This window comes from Piliocolobus tephrosceles, chromosome 17 (genome assembly GCF_002776525.5).
Source record: "Piliocolobus tephrosceles isolate RC106 chromosome 17, ASM277652v3, whole genome shotgun sequence".
NCBI classification, from domain to species: domain Eukaryota; kingdom Metazoa; phylum Chordata; class Mammalia; order Primates; family Cercopithecidae; genus Piliocolobus; species Piliocolobus tephrosceles.
This window is the reverse complement of record NC_045450.1, coordinates 28957890-28980320: the sequence shown is the minus strand read 5'-3', so window position 1 is coordinate 28980320 and position 22431 is coordinate 28957890. Positions and strand designations below refer to the sequence as shown.

At 40.2% G+C, this 22431-nt stretch overlaps 2 protein-coding genes across 4 annotated transcripts in view; both read right to left on the bottom strand.

The window, feature by feature from the left end:
- The window catches only part of ITGAM (integrin subunit alpha M), an 80865-nt gene that overhangs the window by 9869 nt on the left and 48565 nt on the right, over positions 1–22431 (bottom strand). For 2 of the 3 annotated variants that reach the window (XM_023191072.1, XM_023191074.1), the window contains 4 exons: positions 22271–22411; positions 21971–22183; positions 4452–4582; positions 4196–4359 (listed from right to left, as the gene is read on the bottom strand). In XM_023191072.1, coding sequence (XP_023046840.1) covers positions 4196–4359; positions 4452–4582; positions 21971–22183; positions 22271–22411 — 649 coding nt within the window. The remainder of the gene's footprint in view (positions 1–4195; positions 4360–4451; positions 4583–21970; positions 22184–22270; positions 22412–22431) is intronic. The other variant, XM_023191073.1, reaches the window with a different exon arrangement.
- LOC111525627 (la-related protein 1B-like) lies at positions 168–4181 on the bottom strand. The gene is given in 2 exon segments (XM_023191075.2): positions 168–1883; positions 1885–4181. Coding segments are annotated over 2 exon segments (1044 nt in total). The 5' UTR covers positions 2263–4181; the 3' UTR covers positions 168–1217.

Genomic DNA, 22431 nt, shown 5'->3' with positions numbered 1-22431 from the left:
CCTCTGCCTCCCAGTTTCAAGCGATTCTGCTTCAGCCTCCTGAGTAGCTGGGATTACAGATGCGTGCCACCACACCTGCTAATTTTGTATTTTTTGTAGAGACAGGGTTTCACCATGTTGGCCAGGCTGGTCTCAAACTCTTGTCCTCAGGTGATCCACCTGCCTCGGCCTCCCAAAGTGCTGGGATTACAGGTGTGAGCCACTGCGACTGGCCAGTTTGGGGAAATTCTTTTTTTTTATTCTTATAATTTTATTAGTATGCATAAATGGTTAATGGACGGTTAATGGACAGATTAGTATGCATAAATGGTTACCAACTTGACTGACCTATCTTACCTACCCTGTAGAGAAAGTATATGTTATTTTAGCTAACTTACCCAATGCCTGTTCACAAGCTGGCTAAAACTATCATCTTGGACCCAAGTTGATACAATAAATAAATCTAACTGATATAATCAATCTTAACAAAAATTAAATTAAAAACCATTAGCTAAAATAATGTCACTTTTCTTCAGCTTTTAAAATGCCTGTCCAACTTGCTTACTGGGATTAGAAGCAGAAGCCTGACAAAGAAGCATAAGATAAAAATACTGTGAGACTGTCCATTATCGATGCTTTGTTGATGGGACGTTCTCTCATACTGATGTATCAAAAATACATTTTGAAGAGTAAAGGAAGAAATATCCTCATCCAGTTCTTAAATTCCTTACCCCTTAAGTGTCCACATTAATAAGTCTTATGTCCAAGTGAAACATCATGACAATATCTGAGTTTTGCAATGTACATGACACTGAAAGGCAAATCAAATAGCAAAGTACTTAAGAATCTGGGAAATGCTACTCAATCCCCTTTTTCTACTTTATTCATCTGGACACAAGTACATAACCCTGGAAACAGAAAACCTACTCTTGCGGTATTTCCAGAATAATAACAATTAACTTTCCCACCATGAATAAAAGCAGCCCATGCAGCCCAGGCCAATTACACAGAAATAGGCAGCTCCTATAAAAAGAGTAGCAGTCCTCTGGTCTGTCTCTCATTATCGCAAAGGTGGTTATCTCCACTGCAGTGTTGGCCCAACTTCCTCCACCAGGAGGTGGGAATAGACATTCTTGAACAGAAGACAGTCTGATCACTTTCATTTTTGCAGCAGGATTTCTAATGGCTGCAGTTTTTTGTTCCAGTATTTATAATGGCATTTCAGTGAGTCACCTATTTCACTGCGTATTCTGATCAAATGACATCCAAGAGCTTAAGAAGATCATCACCCTGACTGTATATGAGCAAAAGGCTTGGCCTGGTACAAACTCTGGACAATCAATCAGTTGAGAGAAGTCTGTTGGTGGCACATTGCGTGGAGGAGGGCCTGGAACTGGCCACTTTTCTGGTTCTATCTTTTTTCTCATTTTCTCATCCACAATTTCTACTTCTGTGCTATCCTTCAGTGCTTCTATGATGCGATTAAGGTTTGTAGTGAGAGCCTGAACACGCTGAAAACCAGCAATCAGGGAAATAGGCAAGAAACCTTGTTCATCCATCTTTCCCCAAAGAAAGAAGTCTCGTTCCAAATTTTCTACACTGAAGTAATATTCAATTTGATGCTTAATATACTCTTGAAGCAATGCTTCTTCCACAGGATACACCTGTACACGTGTACCATCATCACAGTAATACATCATGCTGGTATTAAGTCCTGTTTGAAATGGTCGATCAGTCCTTTCACCATGTTCTTGATAACCATATGAATAGTCAAAGTTCAGTCGGGGATTTCCTCCGCCTTGTCCTCTTCCCTGTCCTCGGCCTCTTCCTCGACCTTTAAAGGAACCTCGGATATTACCACCCTCACTTCTCACACTAGAAACTTCATCTTGATCATCTCTTTTTTTCTCTGTCTCGCCTCCAATTTCGTGTATCATTTCTCCTATTGTTATGTGTTGGTTTATTTGCTTCAGGTTGACTTCTTGAGCTGTTCCGGGATCCAGGTCTTTCTTGACTCTCTGATCTTACATCATCTAAGTGGAGTGGTACCCACTTGTGCTTATTAGCTCTCTTTCGTTGATTACTTGACTGAGCCTCATCCTCACTGACATTTTCACCAGGACCATTTAACTTTGTTTCCCGATTTTCTTTGCTCTCATTGTTACTTCTCTTTTCAACCTTCTCTTCTTTTTCTTTTCTATTTTGTGGCTTTTTATTTCCTTGGCCGAGGACACTCTGAAATCCAGTGTTCGCTGATTCACTTGGCGTTGGCCAATTCTCCATATCGCTGAAATCACTAGCCTTGTTGGATTTCTTTGTCTTGCGTTTTCCTGCTTTTATAATTTTGAGGGAACCGAACTCGGCTCCTTCCCTCGCCGGGCCACCCTTGGGAGTTGAGGGATTCGACCGCCCGGGTGGCCCTCGGCCGGAAGGCCTGCCCCGCCCCAGCGGCCCTCTAAGGGGACGACTCCCCGCTCACGGGCTGAGGCCCCTCCTACTGCGGGCTCAGGGGCGGGGCGCGCACCAGGCCTCTGTGGCTCGCGGCCTGTCCCCGCGGCGACTGTGGCCAAGGGCCTGGGCGGGCCGCGCACACGGCGCCGGGAGGACCGGGAGCTTGATTTGCCCTTAGGCCCTAAAGCTGGGTGGCGGCTAGGCTAAGGGAGGGGACGCGGTGTCGCCCCCTGGCCTGGGGCGACTCCCAAGTGAAGTAGGAAATTCTTTAACATCTTTCCTATTCCATCCTATTCCATCTTTCCTATTCTGTCTTTCCTATTCCATCTTTCCTATTTTCTTTCTCTCTCTCTCTGTCTCTTTCTCTCTCTCTCCTCCCCCACCACCACTTTCTGTAATTCCAATTACACGTTTGTTAGATCTTTCACCATAACCCACACATCTCTTATGATGTTTTTCTGTATTTTTCATTCTTTTTACCTGCATATTTATCCAGATACTTTCAAATGACTTGTCTTCTAGTTCACTAATTCTCTGTTCTGCTTCTAATCTGCTATAAATCTATTAACTGAATTCTTCATTTCAGTCATTGCGTTTTTTGGTTCTAGAGTTTCCATTTGACTCTATTTTATGAATTCCATGTTTTTGATGAAGTTCTCATCCTTTCCCTTTTTTCTTGAAGATATTAATTATAGTTACCTTTTTAAAATTCCTATCCAATCACTCGAATTTCTGAATCACCTGTGGGTCTGTTTCTATTGTATATTGTTTCTCTTGGTTGCTAGTCAGTTGTCCCAATGGAAAGACCAAGGCATTTACCAAGGCCTCTCAAATCTCTGTTCCCCCAGCACTGGGGAGCTGCCAAATTCTCTGATCAGCTCTTTGGCTTTTCAGTTGCTGTTTTCGACTGGGTTTCTTGGAGTACTGACCTGGGCATTCATGTCTTAGGAGTCAGCCAAAGAGTAGAGGGGGATTTCTATGTAGGTTTGGGGGTAACTCTTCTTCAATTCCCTGCTCTCTAACATTTTGCTCTTAATTTCTAGCCATGCTGGCTGCCCTCATATCTGGAATCCTATCTCCTCAGCCCAGGAAAACTGCTCCTAGAAAGGTAATTATTTTTTAGGGATGGGTCTTGCTATGTTGCCCAGGCTGGCCTCAACCTCCTGGGCTCAAATGATCCTCCCACCTCAGCCTCTCAAGTTGCTGAGACTACAAGAAATTGCCATCATGCCCAGCTAATAATTTTACCTTTAAAGAGGATACAATTCTTTCTAGTACTGTCATTACTAGAGACAGTTATTCGTACTACTGTCACTACTAGAGACAGTTATTCTTAGTATTGTCATTACTATTCTCCTACCCCAAACACAATTCTACTCTTTGAGAACAGGAACAAGGGAAGAAGTCACCGGTGATAAAATGTGTATGTGAGTGCTTTGTAAATTTCTGTTTAGCTTCATCAATTCAATCTCCCCAAATAGGTTTTCTCTCCATTTATTAAAAAACAAAAACATGGTTTGTTCACAGGCATGGGGACCTCAGTTCTCCGGAGAACTGAGGGAGTAAGAAAGTGCCACATGCTCACCTCTTTAGGGAGGTCCACTGGACTTCCCCACCCAGCAGGGCAATAGCCTGCTCATTCAGGTAAGGCTTGGAGAAAGTTGTCAGAGCCTATGAGAACTCAGTTCAGGACAACCAGAAGGCTGGGCAGAGTGGGTTGCAGCACCCATTCATGTCCTTGGTCATTTAACCTCTTGAGACTCACCTTCTCTTAGCCGATCCCGTGTGCTCTTCTGGACACGAAGGCAGACTCTGACCTCCCCAGCTTCCTTGCCTTTCACCATCTGATCATTACACTCAAATACATTCCTTGCCACTTCCCTGGGATTGAACTCCATAGTTGCCTCGACTGTCAGTACTGGCTGGGACCTGCAGGGACACCAGAAAACCATCAGGGACCTTCAAACAAGAAACATTCCTTCAAAGGAGAATGTCTGGTTGACTCCAAAAGGCATTCTCACCTGAACAACAGCACGTGCCCCTGGGCTCCTACAGTCAGGTCCACCAGTCCATCCATTGTGAGGTCCTGCCCCCCACTCAGTGACTGACCAAAATACTGGAGCCTGGGAGAGAGCTTGGAGCCTGCTATCCGCTGAGGGCAAAAAAGAGGTGGAGAGAGGGGGGTAGGAAAGACAGGAGATATATAACTCAGTCATCCAGCATGACCCAGACAGAGGTTCTCTAAGCTCTACTCAAGTCTCATCTCTTGCAACTAACCAAGGAACTAGGGCAGCTTAGACCTTATCAAGGAATTATTCACCTTTAGACCACAACCTCAAGAGGATACCCATAATTTCTTTTTTAAAAAAACTTTAAAAATAAAAACAGGGTCTCACTTTGTGTCCCAGGCCGGTCTTGAACTCCTGGGCTCAAGCAATTCTGCCCTATCAGCCTCTCAAGTGCTAGGATTATAGGTGTGAGCCACCACACCCAACCCCAAGTTTCTATTAATCACCTGCATTTCCCTGGGTACAGGGAAAAGTAAAAGTATATTATTCAGCTCAGCTGAATTTCATTTATGTAGTCAGAATAATGCAAATACTGAATGTTGATCTAACCAAAATGATCACGTAAACATGAGGAGTGAATGGGGGTAAAAGAGTGCTACTATGTGGCAAAAGGAAAACTGAAAAAGAGATCAATCTCCACCTTCCATGGTGGGAAGTCAGTGCTAAAACAAAAATCAAAAAGTAGCAAAATTATTATTATGTAATTTGAACAGATAGAGAATTGAAAGAGCTGAAAGCGGTTCTGTCAAGAGCAGGGGAAATGAAGCCAAAACCATAGTGTATGTGGAAATTGTTGTTTTTTTAACAGTGAGCTTTTTGGAACTATTTTGACTCTTTAAAGTATGTGCAAGAGTAATACTGAAAACCTGACAGTCAAATAATAAATTTTAAAGAAATTTTAAAAGTGATTTTGTCATGTCCTTAATGCCAGGTATGGTATAAAAGTTATAAGACAAAGATATTAAAAATAACTATAGCTAAAATTATGTTACTGGATACACAATATAAATAACTGTAAATTGTGAATCAATAACATAAAACATGTAATGGGGAATAAAAGTATAGGGTGTATGTGATTTAAGTTCAGTTATCAGCTTAAAATAGACCATGATAATTATAAGATGTTTTGTGGAAAACACAAAGAAAATACCTTTAGAAGTTGTATACACAAAAAGAGAACAGAATGAAAGCATATTAGTACAAAAATTAACAACAATAAAACCCAAAGGAAGACAGCAAGAGAAGAAAAGAGGGACAAAAGACCTACAGGACAAACAGAAAACAATTAACAAAATGGCAGTAGTAAATCCTTCTCTGTCAATAATTACTTTAAATGTAAACAGAAGTAAACTCTCAAAACAGAGTGGCAGAATTAATAAAAAATACAAAATCCAATTATATGCTGTCTACAAGATACCCACTTTGTATTTACTGACACTTAGGCTAAAAGTAAAGGAGCAGAAAATGCTATTCCATGAAAATGGCAACCAAAGGAGAGCAGAATGACATGCTAATATCAGACAAAATAGACTTTAAGTCAAGAAACAAATGATGATATTATATAATGATGAAATGGCCATTTCACCAGGAGTTGTAACAACTAATTATATACACACCCATCAGTTATTTATATTGTGTAACAACTAATTATGTACACACCCATCAGACATCTAAATATATAAAGCAAATAATGACAGAACTGAAGGGAGAAATAAACAGCAATTCAACAGTAAGAAACTTCAAAATCCTACCTTCAATAGCAAGTAGAACAACTAGGCAAAAAAAAAAAGAGAGAAAGAGAGAGAAATAGTACATTTGAATGACACTATGGACCAAATGGCCTTAACAGACATATACAAAATACACAAGCTAACTACTGCAGAATATACATGCTTCTCAAGCACACATGGACCATTCCCCAGGATAGACCACATGTTAGGTCACAAAACAAGTCTTAACAAATTTAAAATGACTGAAATTATATCAAGAATCTTTTCCAACCACAATGGAATGAAACTAAAATTCAATACCAGAAGAAAAACGGGAAAAAACATACATATGTAAAAATTAAACAATATACCCTTGAACAACCAATGGATAAAAAAAGAAATTAGAAAATAATGTGAGATAAATGAAAACAAAAACGTAATATACCAAACTTACTGGGAGGCAGCAAAAGCAGTACTAAAGGGAAGTTCAGAGTGATAAACACCTAACTTTAAAACAAAAAGAAAGATTTCAATTACAAAACCTAACTTTACACCTCGAGGAATGAGAAATAAAAGAACAAACTAAACCTAAAGTTAGTAGAAGGAAGAAAATAATAAAGATCACAGAAAAATAAATCAAATAGAGAATAGGAAAAAAATCAATGAAATTAAGTTGATTTTTCAAAAAGATAGAATTGACAAGCTTTGGCCAGGCGCGGTGGCTCATGCCTGCAATCCCAGCACTTTGGGATGTCGAGGCAGGTGGATCACCTGAGGTGAGGAGTTCAAAACGAGCCTGACCAACATGGTGAAACCCTGTCTCCACTAAAAATATGAAAATCAGTCAGGTGTAGTGACACATGCCTGTAATGCCAGCTATTCGGGAGCCTGAGGCAGGAGAATCACTTGAATCTGTGAGGTGGAGAATGAAATGAGCTGTGATCATGCCACTGCACTCAAGCCTGGGCAACAGAGCAAGACTCTGCCTCAAAAAAAAAAAAAAAAAAAAAAAAAAAATTGACAACCTTTTGGTAGACCAAGCAAAAAGGGAGAAACAACAGAAACAACAGATAAGTGAAATTATAAATTAAAGAACATACAACTGATGCCATAGCAATAAAAAGGGTCATAAGAGACTACTGTGAACAATTATATATGTTCACAAACTCGATAACCTTGAAGGAATGGATAAATTCCTAGAAATATACAACCTACCAAGCCTGAATCATAAGGCAATAGAAAGTTTAAACAGATCTATAATGAGTAAGGAGATTGAATCAGTAATCAAAGTCCTCCTAACAAAGAAAAGCCCAGGACCTGATGGCTTCTCAGGCAAATTCTACCAAACATTTAAAGAAGAATTAATATCAATTCTTCTCAAACTCGTCCAAAAAATTGAAGAGGAGAGAATACTTCCAAACTTATTGTATGAGGCAAGCACTATCCTGACACTAAATCCCAACAAACACACCATGAGAAAAGATCACTACATGCCAATTTCCCTATTGAACGTAGATCCAAAATCCTAAATAAAATACTAGCAAACTAAATTCAATAGCACAAAAGGATCATACACCATGACCATGTGGGCTTTATTCCTGGCGCACAAGGATGGCTCAACATATGCAAATCAGTAAATGTGATGTACCACATTAACAGAATAAGGAATAAAAACAACATGATCATATCAATAAAAAAAAGAAAGCATTTAATAAAATTAAACATCTGTCTTAGCTTATTTGGTATAACAAATAACATAGACTAGATGAGTTACAAGCAATAGAAATTTATTTCTCATAGTCCTGAAGACTTGTGACATCCAAAATCAAGGGGCAAGCAGATTCAATATCTGGTGAGAGCCTATTTTCTGGTTCATAAGCAACCATCATTTTGCTTTGTCTAAGGGCAGTAATCCTATTCATGAAGGCCACACTCTTATGACCTAAACACCTTCCAAAGGTCGCATCTACAAATACCATCACACAAAGAATTAGGCTTCAACATAAGAATTCAACTTAATGGCTTCAGTATATGAATAGCAAGACACAAACATTCAGGCCACAGGAATAGCCACTCATGATTAAAAACCCTCAACAAACTAGAAATACAGGGAAATTACATCAACATGATAAAGAACATAAATAAAAAGTGTCTGGTTAACATCATACCCAGTGGTGAAAAATTTATTTTACCACTAAAATTAGGAACAAGGTAAGGATGCCCACACTCACCACTTCTATTCAACACAGTACTGAAAGTCCAAGTCAGAGCAATTGGGCAAGAAAAAGATAAGAAACGCATCCAAGTTACAAATAAAGAAAAAAATTGTCCCTGTTTGCAGCTGACATGATCTTATACATAAGAAACTTGTTACAAATACTCTACAAAAAAGTTATGAAATTTAATAAACAAATTTAGTAAAGTTATGGAATACAAAATGAACATATAAAAATTAGTTGTAGTTCTATACACTAATGACAAACTATCTGAAAAAGAAATTAATCCCATTTACAATGGCATCAAAAAATGAAATACTTACAAGTTAATATAACCAAGAAGGTGAAAAATATGCGCACTAAAACTATAAAACATTGATGAAAGAAAATTAAGACAAAAATCAAGGGAAAGATATCTCATATTATAGATTGAAAGAATACTTTTTAAAGGTCCATACTACTCAAAGTGATCTATAGAGTCAATGTAATTCCTACCAAAATCCCAATGGCATTTCTTACAGAAATAGCAAAAACAATACTAAAATTATGAAGTCATGAAAGACCTGAAACAGCCAAGACAATCTTGAGCATAAACAATAAAGGTAGAGGTATCACACTACCTGACATCAAAATACACTACAAAGGTATAGTCAGCAAAACAGCATGACACTGGCATAAAAACAGAGATATTGACCAATGGAACAGTATAGAGAGCTCAGAAATGACCCCATGCATTTACAATCAACGAATTTTCAACAAAGGTGCCAAGAGCATACAATGGGGAAAGGACAGTCTTTTTAACAAATGGTGTTAAGAACACTGGATATCCACAGGCAGAAGAATAAAACTGAGCCTTTATCTCAAACCAAATACAAAAATCAAAAGCATTGGGCTGGGAGCAGTGGCTCACGCCTGTAATCCCAGCACTTTGGGAGACTGAGGTGGGTGGATTACCTTAGATCAGGAGTTCAAGACCAGCCTGACCATCATGGTGAAACCCCGTCTTTATTAAAAATACAAAAAATTAGCTGGACGTGGTGGCAGATGCCTGTAATTCCAGCTACTCGGGAAGCTGAGGCAGGAGAATCTCTTGAACCCGGGAGGCAGAGGTTGCAGTGAGCCGAAATTGCACCATTGCACTCCAGCCTGGGCAATAGAGCTAGACTCTGTCTAAAATAAAATAAAACTTAAAAATTAAAAAAAAATTAAAAGTGAGTTAAAGGGTTAAATGTAAGATCCAACAGTATAAACTATTAGAAGCAAACATAGAGGGAAAGCTTTGTGACGTTGGTCTGGGCAATTATTTTTTTATATGATCCTGAAAGCACAAGCAACAAAAACGAAAACAGACAAGTGGAATTGCATCAAACTAAAAAGCTTCTGCACAATAAAGGAATAATTAACAGAGTGAAGAGACAACCTACAGACTGGAATAAAATATTTGCAAACCATACAACTGATAAATGGTTAATATCCATAACATATAAACAACTGAATAGCAAGATAATAAATAACCCAATTTAAAAATGGGCAAAGAGGGTCGGGTTCGGTGACTCACGCCTCTAATCCCAGGACTTTGGGAGGCTGAAGCAGGTGAATCACTTGAGGTCAGGAGTTTGAGACCATCCTGGCCAACATCTTGAAATGCCATCTCTACTAAAAATACAAAAATTAGCTGGGTGTGGTGGTGGGCACCTATAATCCTGGCTACTCAGGAGGCTGAGGCAGGAGAATCACCTGAACCCAGAGGCAGAGGTTGCAGTGAGCCAAGTTCATGTCACTGCACTCCAGCCTGGGTGATAGAGTGAGACAGTCTCAAAATAAAAGAAAAACAAAACTGCCCCATACTACCACAGGAGGACCAGCCTAACCATTTGCTGCACAAGTTGGCTGTAATTGATCTTGTGAAAACTACTATAAATTTCATATGCAACCAAAAAAGAGCCCATATAGCCAAGACAATCCTAAGCAAAAGAACAAAGCTGAAGGCATCACACTATCTGACTTCAAACTATACTACAAGGCTACAGTAACCAAAACAGCATAGTGCTGATACCAAAACAGATATATAGACCAATGGAACAGAACAGAGGCCTCAGAAATAACACCACACATCTACAACCATCTGATCTTCAACAAACCTGACAAAAACAAGCAATGGGGAAAGGATTCCCTATTTTATAAATGGTGCTGGGAAAACTGGCTAGCCATATGCAGAAAGCTGAACCTGGGTTCCTTCCTTACACCTTATACAAAAATTAACCCGAGATGGATTAAAGACTTAAATGTAAAACCTAAAACCATAAAAACCCTAGAAGAAAACCTAGGCAATACCATTCAGGGCATAGACATGGGCAAGGACTTCATGTCTAAAACACCAAAAGCAATGGCAACAAAAGCCAAAATTGATAAATGAGATCTAATTAAACTAAAGAGCTTCTGCACAGCAAAAGAAACTATCGTCAGAGTGAACAGGCAACTTACAGAATGAGAGAAAATTTTTGCAACCTATCCATCTGACAAAGGTCTAATATCCAGAATCCACAAGGAACTTAAATTTACAAGAAAAAAACAAGCAACCCCATCAAAAAGTGGGCAAAGGATACGAACAGACACTTCTCAAAAGAAGACATTTATGCAGCCAACAAACATATATATAAAAAAAAAAAAAACTCATCATCACTGGCCGTTAGAGAAATGCAAATCAAAACCACAATGAGATACCATCTCACGCCAGTTAGAATGGTGATCATTAAAAAGTCAGAAAACAACAAATGCTGGAGAGGATGTGGAGAAATAGGAATGCTTTTACACTGTCAGTGGAAGTGTAAATCAGTTCAACCATAATGGAAGACAGTGTGGTGATTCCTCAAGCATCTAGAACCAGAAATACCATTTGACCCATCAATCCCATTACTGAGTATATACCCAAAGGATTATAAATCATTCTGCTATAAAGACACATGCACATGTATGTTTATTGAAGCACTATTTACAATAGCAAAGACTTGGAACCAACCCAAATGCCCATCAATGATAGACTGTATAAAGAAAATGTGGCACATATACACCATGGAATGCTATGCAGTCATAAAAGAGAATGAGTTCATGTCCTTTGCAGGGACATAGATGAAACTGGAAACCATCATTCTCAGCAAACTAACACAGGAACAGAAAACCAAACACCACATGCTTTCACTCATAAGTGGGAGCTGAACAATGAGAACACATGGACATAGGGAGGGGAACATCACTGGAGCCTGTTGTGGGGTGGGGATCAAGGGGGAGGGAGAGCATTAGGACAAATACCTAATGCATGTGAGGCTTAAAACCTAGATGACGGGTTGATGGGTGCAGCAAACCACCATGGCACTTGTATACCTAGGTAACAAACCTGCACGTTCTGCACATGTATCACAGAGCTTAACGTATAATTTAATTTTTTTTTTTTTGAGACGGAGTCTCGCTCTGTTGCCAGGCTGGAGTGCAGTGGCGTGGTCTTGCCTCATGGCAACCTCCGCCTCCTGGGTTCAAGCAATCCCCCTGCCTCAGCCTCCCAATTGGCTGGTATTACAGGCACGTGCCACCAAGCCCAGCTTATTTTTGTATTTTTAGTAGAGATGGGGTTTCACCATGTTGGCCAGGCTGGTCTTGAACTCTTGACCTCGTGATCCGACTGCCTCGGCCTCCCAAAGTGCTGGGATTACAGGCATGAGCCACCGCGCCTGGTTCAATGTATAATTTAAAAAACAAATAATAAATAAATAAAACATGAAGATTAAAAAAAAAAAAAAGACTGCCCCCTACTACCACAGGAAGACCAGCCTGCCCATTCACTGCAAAAGATGGCTATAATCCGCCGGGCGCGGTGGCTCAAGCCTGTAATCCCAGCACTTTGGGAGGCCGAGACGGGCGGATCACGAGGTCAGGAGATCGAGACCATCCTGGCTAACATGGTGAAACTCCGTCTCTACTAAAAAAAATACAAAAAAAAAAAAAAAACTAGCCGGGAGAGGTAGCGGGCGCCTGTAGTCCCAGCTACTTGGGAGGCTGAGGCAGGAGAATGGCGTAAACCCGGGAGGCGGAGCTTGCAGTGAGCTGAGATCCGCCCACTGCACTCCAGCCTGGGCAGCAAAGTGAGACTCCGTCTCAACAACAACAACAACAAAAAAGATGGCTATAATCGATCTTGTGAAGGCATTACTGAGCAGATCAAGATCTCTGCGAATGAACACTAAAGATGTTCTGAATAAATTATAGTCCGGTGGAGTGCAGTGGCTCACACCTGGAATCCCAGCACTTTTGGAGGCCAAGGTGGGAAGATCACTTGAGCCAAGGAGTTGGAGACCAGCCTGGGAAACATAGGGAGACCCTGTCACTGCAAAAGAAATTTAAAAATTAGCCAGGCATGGCGGCATACACCTGCAGTCACAGTCAGGAGGCTGAGGCAGGAGGCTGAGGCAGGAGAATCATATGAGCCTAGGAGGTCAAGGCTGCAGTGAGCCATGATTGCACCACTTCACTCCAGCCTGCGTGACAGACCAAGACCTTGTCTCAAAAATAATAATAATAATAAATATATTTTAATCCAGTGGCATTTTAGTGTCTTTTTTGAAAACAAAAATTACATGTAATGTTACATTCTTGCCTGTTCTGTTGACAGCATTAATTGATCCATTGGATTTATTTATTTTTTCTTTTTGTGACACAACTTTTAGTCTCACTTGCATTTATGTGTGTTTTTCAGACCACAATTAATAATTATATTGAAAATGTAGCAGCAATTGTCTTGAAGTATGTTCATATATTATTGGACACTAACACTAACTACATTGGACTAAGTTGTGTGAACTCTCTGTTAAATATGATTTAAAAGCCATTAACAGTACCTTGCAGCCAGGCATGGTGGCTCACACCTGTAATCCCAGCACTTTGGGATGCTGAGACAGGCAGATCACAAAGCCAGTAGTTCTAGACCAGACTGGCCAATATGGTGAAACCCCATCTGTACTAAAAATACAAAAATATGGTGGCACATGCCTGTAATCCCAGCTACTCAGGCGGCTGAGGCAAAAGAATCTCTTGCCCAGGAGGCAGAGGTTGCAGTAAGCCAAGACCATGCCACTGTACTCCAGTGTGGGCAACAGGGCAAAATTCTCCATCTCAAAAAAAAAAAGAGAGACTTTACCTTGCATTAGCACTCTTAAAAATGCTAATAGGGCCGGGCGCGGTGGCTCAAGCCTGTAATCTCAGCACTTTGGGAGGCCGAGACGGGCGGATCACGAGGTCAGGAGATCGAGACCATCCTGGCTAACACAGTGAAACCCCCGTCTCTACTAAAACAATACAAAAAACTAGCCGGGTGAGGCGGCGGGCGCCTGTAGTCCCATCTGCTTGGGAGGCTGAGGCAGGAGAATGGCGTAAACCCGGGAGGCGGAGCTTGCAGTGAGCTGAGATCCGCCACTGCACTCCAGCCCCCGCAACAGAGCGAGACTCCGTCTCAAAAAAAAAAAAAAAAAAAAAAAAAGCTAATAGACATCACTATTAGCTATGAAGGTTTGAGTTTTATATGTCCGCACCGATATTCTTATCAAAAATTTCTATATTAGCTTCAAATATTCAGTTTAAAACTCAAACTTTGAGATTTTTGTAGTTTTTAGTTGGTTCATTTTGAAAATTTAATACGTTGATGGAAGTTTTAAATTATCATCATTATTTTACAAAATGATGGAGGAGGAGCTAAAAATCCTTGTTAAGAGAATTATGAAGGGTCAAAAAACTTCCTCATTAGGACACAAGGAAAAAGGATGGCCTGCTAAATCATGCAAAAATGCTTTTTGGTACCTTGGATTAGTCATATAATAGCTATAGCAAGAAATAGATACCATGAACAGACCAATAACAAGCAGAGAGATTGAATCAGAAAGAGCCCAGGACCAGAAGGTTTCATAGCTGCATGTTAACAGACATTCAAAGAATTGGTACCAATGCTATTGATGCTATTCCAAAAGACAGAAAAAGAGGAAATCTGCCCTAAATCATTCTATAAAGCCAGTATCACACTAATACCAAAAACAGAAAAGGACATAACAAAAAAAAACTACAGAATAATATCCCTGATGAACATAGAAGCAAAAATCCTCAACAAAATACTAGCTAACCAAATCCAACAGTACATGAAAAAGATAATACATCATGATCAAGTCGGTTTCATCCCAAGGACGCAGGAATGGTTTAACATATGCAAGTCAATAAATGTGACATATTACATAAACAGAATTAAAGACAAAAACTATTTAATCATCTCAGTAAATGCAGAACAAGCATTTGATAAAATCCCTTTATGATAAAAATAAAGCTTTCAGTAAATTAGACATAGAGGGGACTTATCCCAAAATAATAAAAGCCATATCTGAAAAACCCACAGCCAACTTCAGATTGAAGGGGGAAAAGTTGAAAGCATTCCCCCTAACAACTGGAACAAGACAAGGATGCCCACTTTCAGCACTTCTATTCGGCACAGTACTGAAAGTCCCAGCCAAACCAATCAGGCAAGAGAAAGAAACAAAGGGGTCCAAACTGGAAAAGAGGAAGTCAAACTAGAGCTGTTTGTCAATTATATGATCGTTTACCTAGAAAATCCTAAGGGCTCATCCGAAAGATTCCTAGATCTGATAAACAATTTCAGTAGTCTCAGGTTACAAAATCAATGTATGCAAATCAGTACCACTGCTATACACCAACAACAAAGCTGAGAATCAAATCAAGAACTCAATCTCTTTTATAACAGCTACAAAAATAAAATAAAATACCTAGGAATATAGTTAACCAAGGAGATGAAGCTCCATACAAGGAAAACTACAAAACACAGCTGAAATAAATTATAGATGACACAAACAAATGGACACATGCTCATGGATAGGAAGAATCAATATTGTGAAAATGACCATATTGCCCAATCTACAGATTCAATGCAATTCCCATCAAAATAACAACATCATTTTTCACATAACTGGAATAAAACAATCCTAAAACTCATATGGAACAAAAAAAGAGCCCAAATAGCTAAAGCAATACGAAGCAAAAAGAACAAATCTAGAGGCATCACAGTACCAGACTTCAAATTATACTACAAGGTTATAGTTACCAAAACAGCATAGTACTGGTATAAAAATAGGCACTTAGACCCATGGAACAAAATAAAGACCCCAGAAATAAAGCCAAATACTTTCAGCCAACAGATCTTTTACAAAGCATACAAAAACAGAAATTGGGAAAAGGACACCCTATTCAGTAAATGCTGCTGGGAAAACAGGCAAATCACATGTAGAAGAATGAAACTGGATCCCCTTCTCTCAACTTATACAAAAATCAACTCAAGACGGATCGAAGACTGAAATCTAAGACTTGAAACCATAACAATTCTAGAAGATAACGTTGGAAAAACTCTTCTGAACATTGGTCTAGGCAAAGAATTCATGACTAAGACCCCAAAAGCAAATGCAACAAAACCAAAAATAAATAAATAGGACCTAATTAAACTAAAAAGCTTCTGCACAGCAAAGAAATAATCATCAGAGTAAACAGACAACCCACAGAATGCAAGAAAATATTTGCCAACTACGCATCTGACAAAGGACTACTATCCAGAATCTATAAGAAGATCAAACAAATCAGCAAGGAAAAACAAATAATCCCATCAAAAAGTGGGCAAAGGATATGAATAGAGAATTCTCAAAAGAAGATATACAAATGGCCAACAAACATATGAAAACAATGCTCAACATCACTAATCATCAGGGAAATGCAAATTAAAACCACAATGAAATACCACCTTACTCCTGCAAGAATGGCCACAACTAAAAAGTCAAAAAACAATAGATCTGGCATGGATGTGGTGAAAAGGGGACACTTTTACACTGCCAGTGGGAATGTAAATTAGCACAACCTCTATGGAAAACAGTAAGGAGATTCCTTAAAGAACTAATAGTAGATCTACCATTTGATTCAGTAATCCCACTACTGGGTATCTGCCCAAAGGAAAAGAAATCATTATATGAAAAAGATACATGAACATGCATGTTTATAGCAGCACAATTCACAACTGCAAAGATATGGAACCAACCAACCTGTGGTACCCATCGACCAATGAGTGGATAAAGAAAACATTTTCTATATATATACATATATATACACACACACACATACACACACACACACACACACCATGGAGTACTACTCAGCCATAAAAAGGAACGAAATAATGTATTTTGCAGCAACTTGGATGGAACTGGAGGCCATTATTGAAGTAACTCAGGAATGGAAAACTAAATATATGTTTTCATTTAAAAATGGGAGCTAAGCTATAAGGATGCAAAGACGAGAGTGATATAACGGACTTTAAGGACTTGGAGAAGGGGAGTCTGGGAAGAGGTAAGAGACAAAAGACTATATATTTGGTACAGTGTACACTGCTTTGATGGCAGGTGCACTAAAATCTCAGAATTCACTACTATAGAATTCATCCATGTAACCAAAAAACACTTGTACTCCCAAAAGCTACTGAATTTTTTTAAAAAATCATATAATGACTATAGTTCACCCAGTACTTGCTTAAATTTTAGATAATAACTATAGTCCATTCAGTACTTGCTTAAATTTTAGAAAAGCTATATAAATTACTGGTACATAACTTGAAGATTGCTCTGGCTGGGCACAGTGGCTCACATCTATAATCCTAACACTCTGAGAGGCCGAAGCAGGAGGATGGCTTAAGACCAGAAGACCAGGCTGGCCAACATAGTGAGACTTCCTCTCTACAAAAAATTGAAAAATTAGCCAAGTGTGGGGGTGCACACCTATATTCTCAACTACTTGGGTGGCTGAGAAGGGAGAATTGCTTGAGCCCTGGTGTCAAGGCTGCAGTGAGCTGTGATCTCGTCACTGCACTCCAGCCTGGCCAACAGAGGGAGACCCTGTCTCAAAAAAATAAAAAGAAAGCGAAAGAGAGAGAGAGAGAGAGAGAGAAAGAAAGAAGGAAGGAAGGAAGGAAGGAAGGAAGGAAGGAAGGAAGGAAGGAAGGAAGGAAGGAAGGAAGGAAAGAGATTGTCTTTCCTTAAGAAAGAGAAAGAGAAAAAGAAAGAGAAGATTGTTCTTTCTTAAGAAAGAAAGAGAGAGAAAGAGAGAAAGAAAGAAAAGATTGTTCTTCCTTTAAGAAAGAAAGAAAAGAAGAAAGGAAAGGAAAGGAGAAAAGAAAGAAAAGAAAAGACTGTTCTTCCTTTGGCTAATTAAGTAATGCCCTCACAGCACTAGATTACACAGTGCACTTACTGGATAAACTCAATAGTGCCTCTAGTTGGGTTGATTGAGGATGTCTGAAAAGCGCTCACAGAGTGCAGTGCCTGCTATTGCACAACAGATGAGCATTTTCCTTTCTACACTGAGAATTTTCTTCTGTTTTTAGTGCGGTTTATTTTTGACTCAGAAATAGTTGCTATGATGAAAATATTCCTTTGTTAGAAAAGACAGTAGCTACAACATCATTTTGAAAGAACCATGAGCATGAGCTATTTTTAAAAGCCATAAGAAGTGATTTGTTTATTTGTCAGGGTTAATTCTTGATTATGTTAACACTGTTTTATGACAAGGTGACTTTTTTAGATTAAAGTCAAAGAGGTTCTATATTTTTATCATTACAGATCACAGTCACGACATAGTGAGTTCTGCATACTGACTCATGTACTGAAACCTTAAATAAGTTAGTAAGAAAAGCAATAGTTTTCTGAAGCCATGATATGGGTGATACACAGTTCATACTCGGATTATAATAAAGCTCTTCATAATTGTGAATTATAGAACACTACTTTTTATAAAACCATATTTTTAGGGATATTTAGGAGTGATATAGAACTGGTAAATTAGTAAAATAAGTTTTACTGGATTTTTGTACATAATCATCTCTAGTACTCTGGAAATTGAGGATTCATTATGCTGTGATCAACTTCAAATACTTTTTAGTTCCAAATATATGAGTTAATAAACCTTGCTTTTACAAGTATGTGCCAAATTGGGCAACATCAACGGATTTTCTAAAACTAATGTAAGTGTCTTTCATTTAATGTTATTTGACTCCAATAAAATGCAAGATTTTTATATATAAATGACAAAGTTATAGTACTTAAAATAGTATGGTACTAGCATAAATATAGACATATAGACCAATGGAACAGAATAGAGAGCCCAGAAATAAACCCATCCATATGGGTCCAACTGATTCTCCAAAATAATACCAAGAATACACAATGGGTAAAAGATACTCTCTTAGACAAATGGTACTGGGAAACTGGATATACGAATGCAAGATAATGCAACTTGACTCTTATATCGTACACAAAAATCAATTAAAAATGAATTAAAGACTTCAATGAAAATGTAAAACATCTAGAATAAAACTCAGAGGAGAAGCTGTAAAGATGGTGGTTTGAGCAATGACTTTATGGCTATGATACCAAAAGTACAGGCAACAAAAATAAGCAAATCTGACTGCATCAAACCAAGTGAGACTTCTACAGAGCAAAGGCAACAATAAGCAAAGTAAAATATAACCTACAGAATGGGAAAGAGTATTTGCAAACTATGTATCTGATAAGGGGTTAATCTCCAAAATATATAGTGAACTCATACAACTCAATAGCAAAATATCTAATAACTTTTTTTTTGAGACAGGATCTCCCTCTGTCTCCCAGGCTGGAGTGCAGTGGCACAATCTCGGCTCACTGCAACCTCCGCCTCCTGGGTTCAAGTGATTCTCCTGCCTCAGCCTTCTGAGTAGCTGGGATTACAGGCACACACCACCACAGCCCGGCTAATTTTTGTATTTTTCAGTGGAGATGAGGTTTCATCATGTTGGCCAGGCTGGTCTCAAACTCCTGACCTCAGGTGATCCGCCCGCCTCGGCTTCCCAAAGTGCTGGGATTACAGGCATAAGCCACTGCGCCTGGCCTTAATAATTTGATTTAAAAATAGGCTTAAGAGCTTGAAGAGACATTTTTTTCAGACACAAAAATGCCCAATAGATACGTGAAAAGATGCTCAACATCAGTAATCATCAGGGAAATGCAAAAGAAAGCCACAAAGAAACATCACTTGCACACCTGCTAGCTGGCTATTGTCAAAAAAACAAAAGACAAGTGTTAGTAAATACATGGAAAACTCGGCATCTTTGCACACTGTTGGTGAGAAGGCAAAATGGTGCAGCCCCTAGGGAAAACAGTATGTAAGTTCCTCAAAAAATTAGAAATAGAACTACCATATGATTTAACAATCTTCCTTCTGGTTATTTATCCAAAGGAATTGGGATTATGATCTCAAAGAGATATGAACATGCCCATGTTCATTGCAGCACTATTCACAATAACCAGGATGTGAAAACAACCTAAATGACGATCAATAGATGAGGGATTTTTTTCCTTCCCTCTCTACCAGGAAATGATGGATTTTTTTAATGTGGTATATACATACAGTGGGATACTATTCAGCGTTAAAAAAGAAAGACATCAGCCTGGGCAACATAGGAAGACCCCATCTCTACAAAAAATAAAAATAAATTAGACAGGCATGGTGGCATGGGCCCACAGTCCCAGCTACTCAGGAGACTGAGGTGGGAGGGTCGCTTGAGCCCAGGAGGTTGAGGCTTCAGGGAGCCGTGTTTGCACTGCTGCACTCCAACCTGTATGACAGAAGAAGACTTTGTCTCAAAAAAAAAAAAAAAAAAAAAAGAGGAGGAGGAGAAGAAAAATATTCTTTCATTTGCAATGACATGGATCAACCCGGAGGACATTATTCTAAGTGAAATAAGCCAGTCACAGAAGGATAAATATGGCATGGTTTCACTTATATGAGTTATTTAAAATAGCCAAACTGGCCGGGTGCAGTGGCTCACGCCTGTAATCGCAACACTTTGGGAGGCCAAGGCAGGTGGATCACTTGAGCCCGGGAGCTCAAGACCAGCCTGGACAACATGGCAAAACCCAGTCTCTACAAAATATACAAAAACTAGCCAGGCATGGTGGTGTATGCTTATAATCCCAGCTACTCGGGAGGCTGAGACAGAAGAATCGCTTGAACCCAGGAGGTAGAGGTTGCAGTGAGCCAAGATTGTGCCACTGCACTCCAACCTGGGCGACAGAGTGAAACTTCGTCTCAAAAAATAAAAAGTAAGACAACCAAACTCATTGAAGCAAAGAATATAATGGTGGCTGCCAGGGGCTGGAGAACAATGAGGAGTTGCTGATCAATGGGTATATATTTTCAGTATGCAAGATGAAGTTCAAGAGGTCTGCTGTACAACATTGCACCAATAGATGACAGTATTACATTGTACATTTTAAAATCTGTTAAGATTTTAAATAAAAAAATTTTTAAACATAAAGAAAGAAAAACGTGAGTCTGGTAAAAACCCAGAGACCAGAGACCAGAGGACTAGACGGTCTCAGGTGGCTGTGGTGGGAAACAGTATGACACAGGGAAGATGGAACCAGACTGTAAGGGTCCCTCTAGACAGTGAGCTCCACCTGGCAGGAGACAGAAAGCCAACTTACAGAAGAAAACAGTTGTTAGGGCCAGAATATAGGGTGACAAGTCATCAGAATGGGCTCCATGCCTTGCAAGACTCAGTGCAAAAAAATGTAGGACCCCTTGTTGAAAAATTATTAAGAATTGAAGATGGCAATAGCAGAGCATGAAGCCAAGCACAGGGCCCTTCTGAAAGAGCGGCACGTGTGACTGCACAACTCCACATCTGTGAAGTGTGCAATACTGTAAGGTGGCCAACCTCATAGGTTTCCCAGGATGTGGGATTTCAGCGCTAAATCTGGGACAGAGCTAGGCAAACTAGAGCTCTTGGTCACCTTACCACGACCAAGATTCAGAAGAAAGGAATGCCTGCATCCCAATACTGCTAGCTTGCCATGTGCCATCGCTGGGCCTTGCTCTACTCATCTGCAAAGTGGGAGTGATGAGGCTATCATGCACCTCCTACTGCTGTAGAAATAATCAATCTGGAACTAAGAGTCTTTGAGATTTTTGTTAAGTGTGTGAGTGTGTGTGCGTGCACGCGTGCATGCACGTGCAAGTCTGACTCTGTCACTCCGGCTGCTGGAGCACAGTGGTGTGACCAGGGCTCACTGCAGCCTCAACCTCCCAGGCTTAAGCAATCCTCCGGCCTCAGCCTCCAGAGTAGCTGGGACCATGGGTGTGTGCTACCACACCTGGCTAATTTTTTTTTTTTTTTTTGGAGAGATGGGTTCTCACTATGTTGCCCTGACTGGTCTTGAACTCCTGGGCTTAAACAATCCTCCCAACTCAGCCTTCCAAAGTGCTGGGATTACAGGCATGAGCCACCAGGCCCAGTCACATGTTATTATTTTTGAAGGTTCTGAAAGGCGTACTGTGAGAACTTATCTAGCAGCTGTGGGCACACTGAATTAGAAGGAGAAAGATCAACAAAGAGGCTACTGTCATGACAAAGACAGTGATCGGGTCTCACCTGGCTATGGGAGGGGCTGATGCCAAATCCTGAGGTTCCATGAAACAGGTAAACAGCACCCTGGTTGTCCTCCTCTCCTGGGGCCCCAATGGCCACATCCGTCAGCTTGTCCCCATTCACGTCCCCCAGCACTGTTAGGGCTGCTCCAAAGCGGCCCCAGGGTTGGCCCTGCTCCCCGTAGAGAACAGCATCACACTGCCACCGACCCCTCTGCTAAACACAAACAGTATCAGGCCCAAACCCAGGCGACCCCGCCACCCACACCGGGCCCCACCCAGCCCAGGTCCCATCGCCACTCACCCCCCGGGGCAAGGGGCACACAGACACCTGGCCCCCTCGGGTCTGCTCGTAGTAATGGGGGGCCCCGATGAGGACCAGGTCGGTGCTGCCGTTGCTGTCCACATCCACGGAGCAGAGGGAGGCCCCGAAGTAGGCGCCGATCTGAAAGAGACAGAGCCATA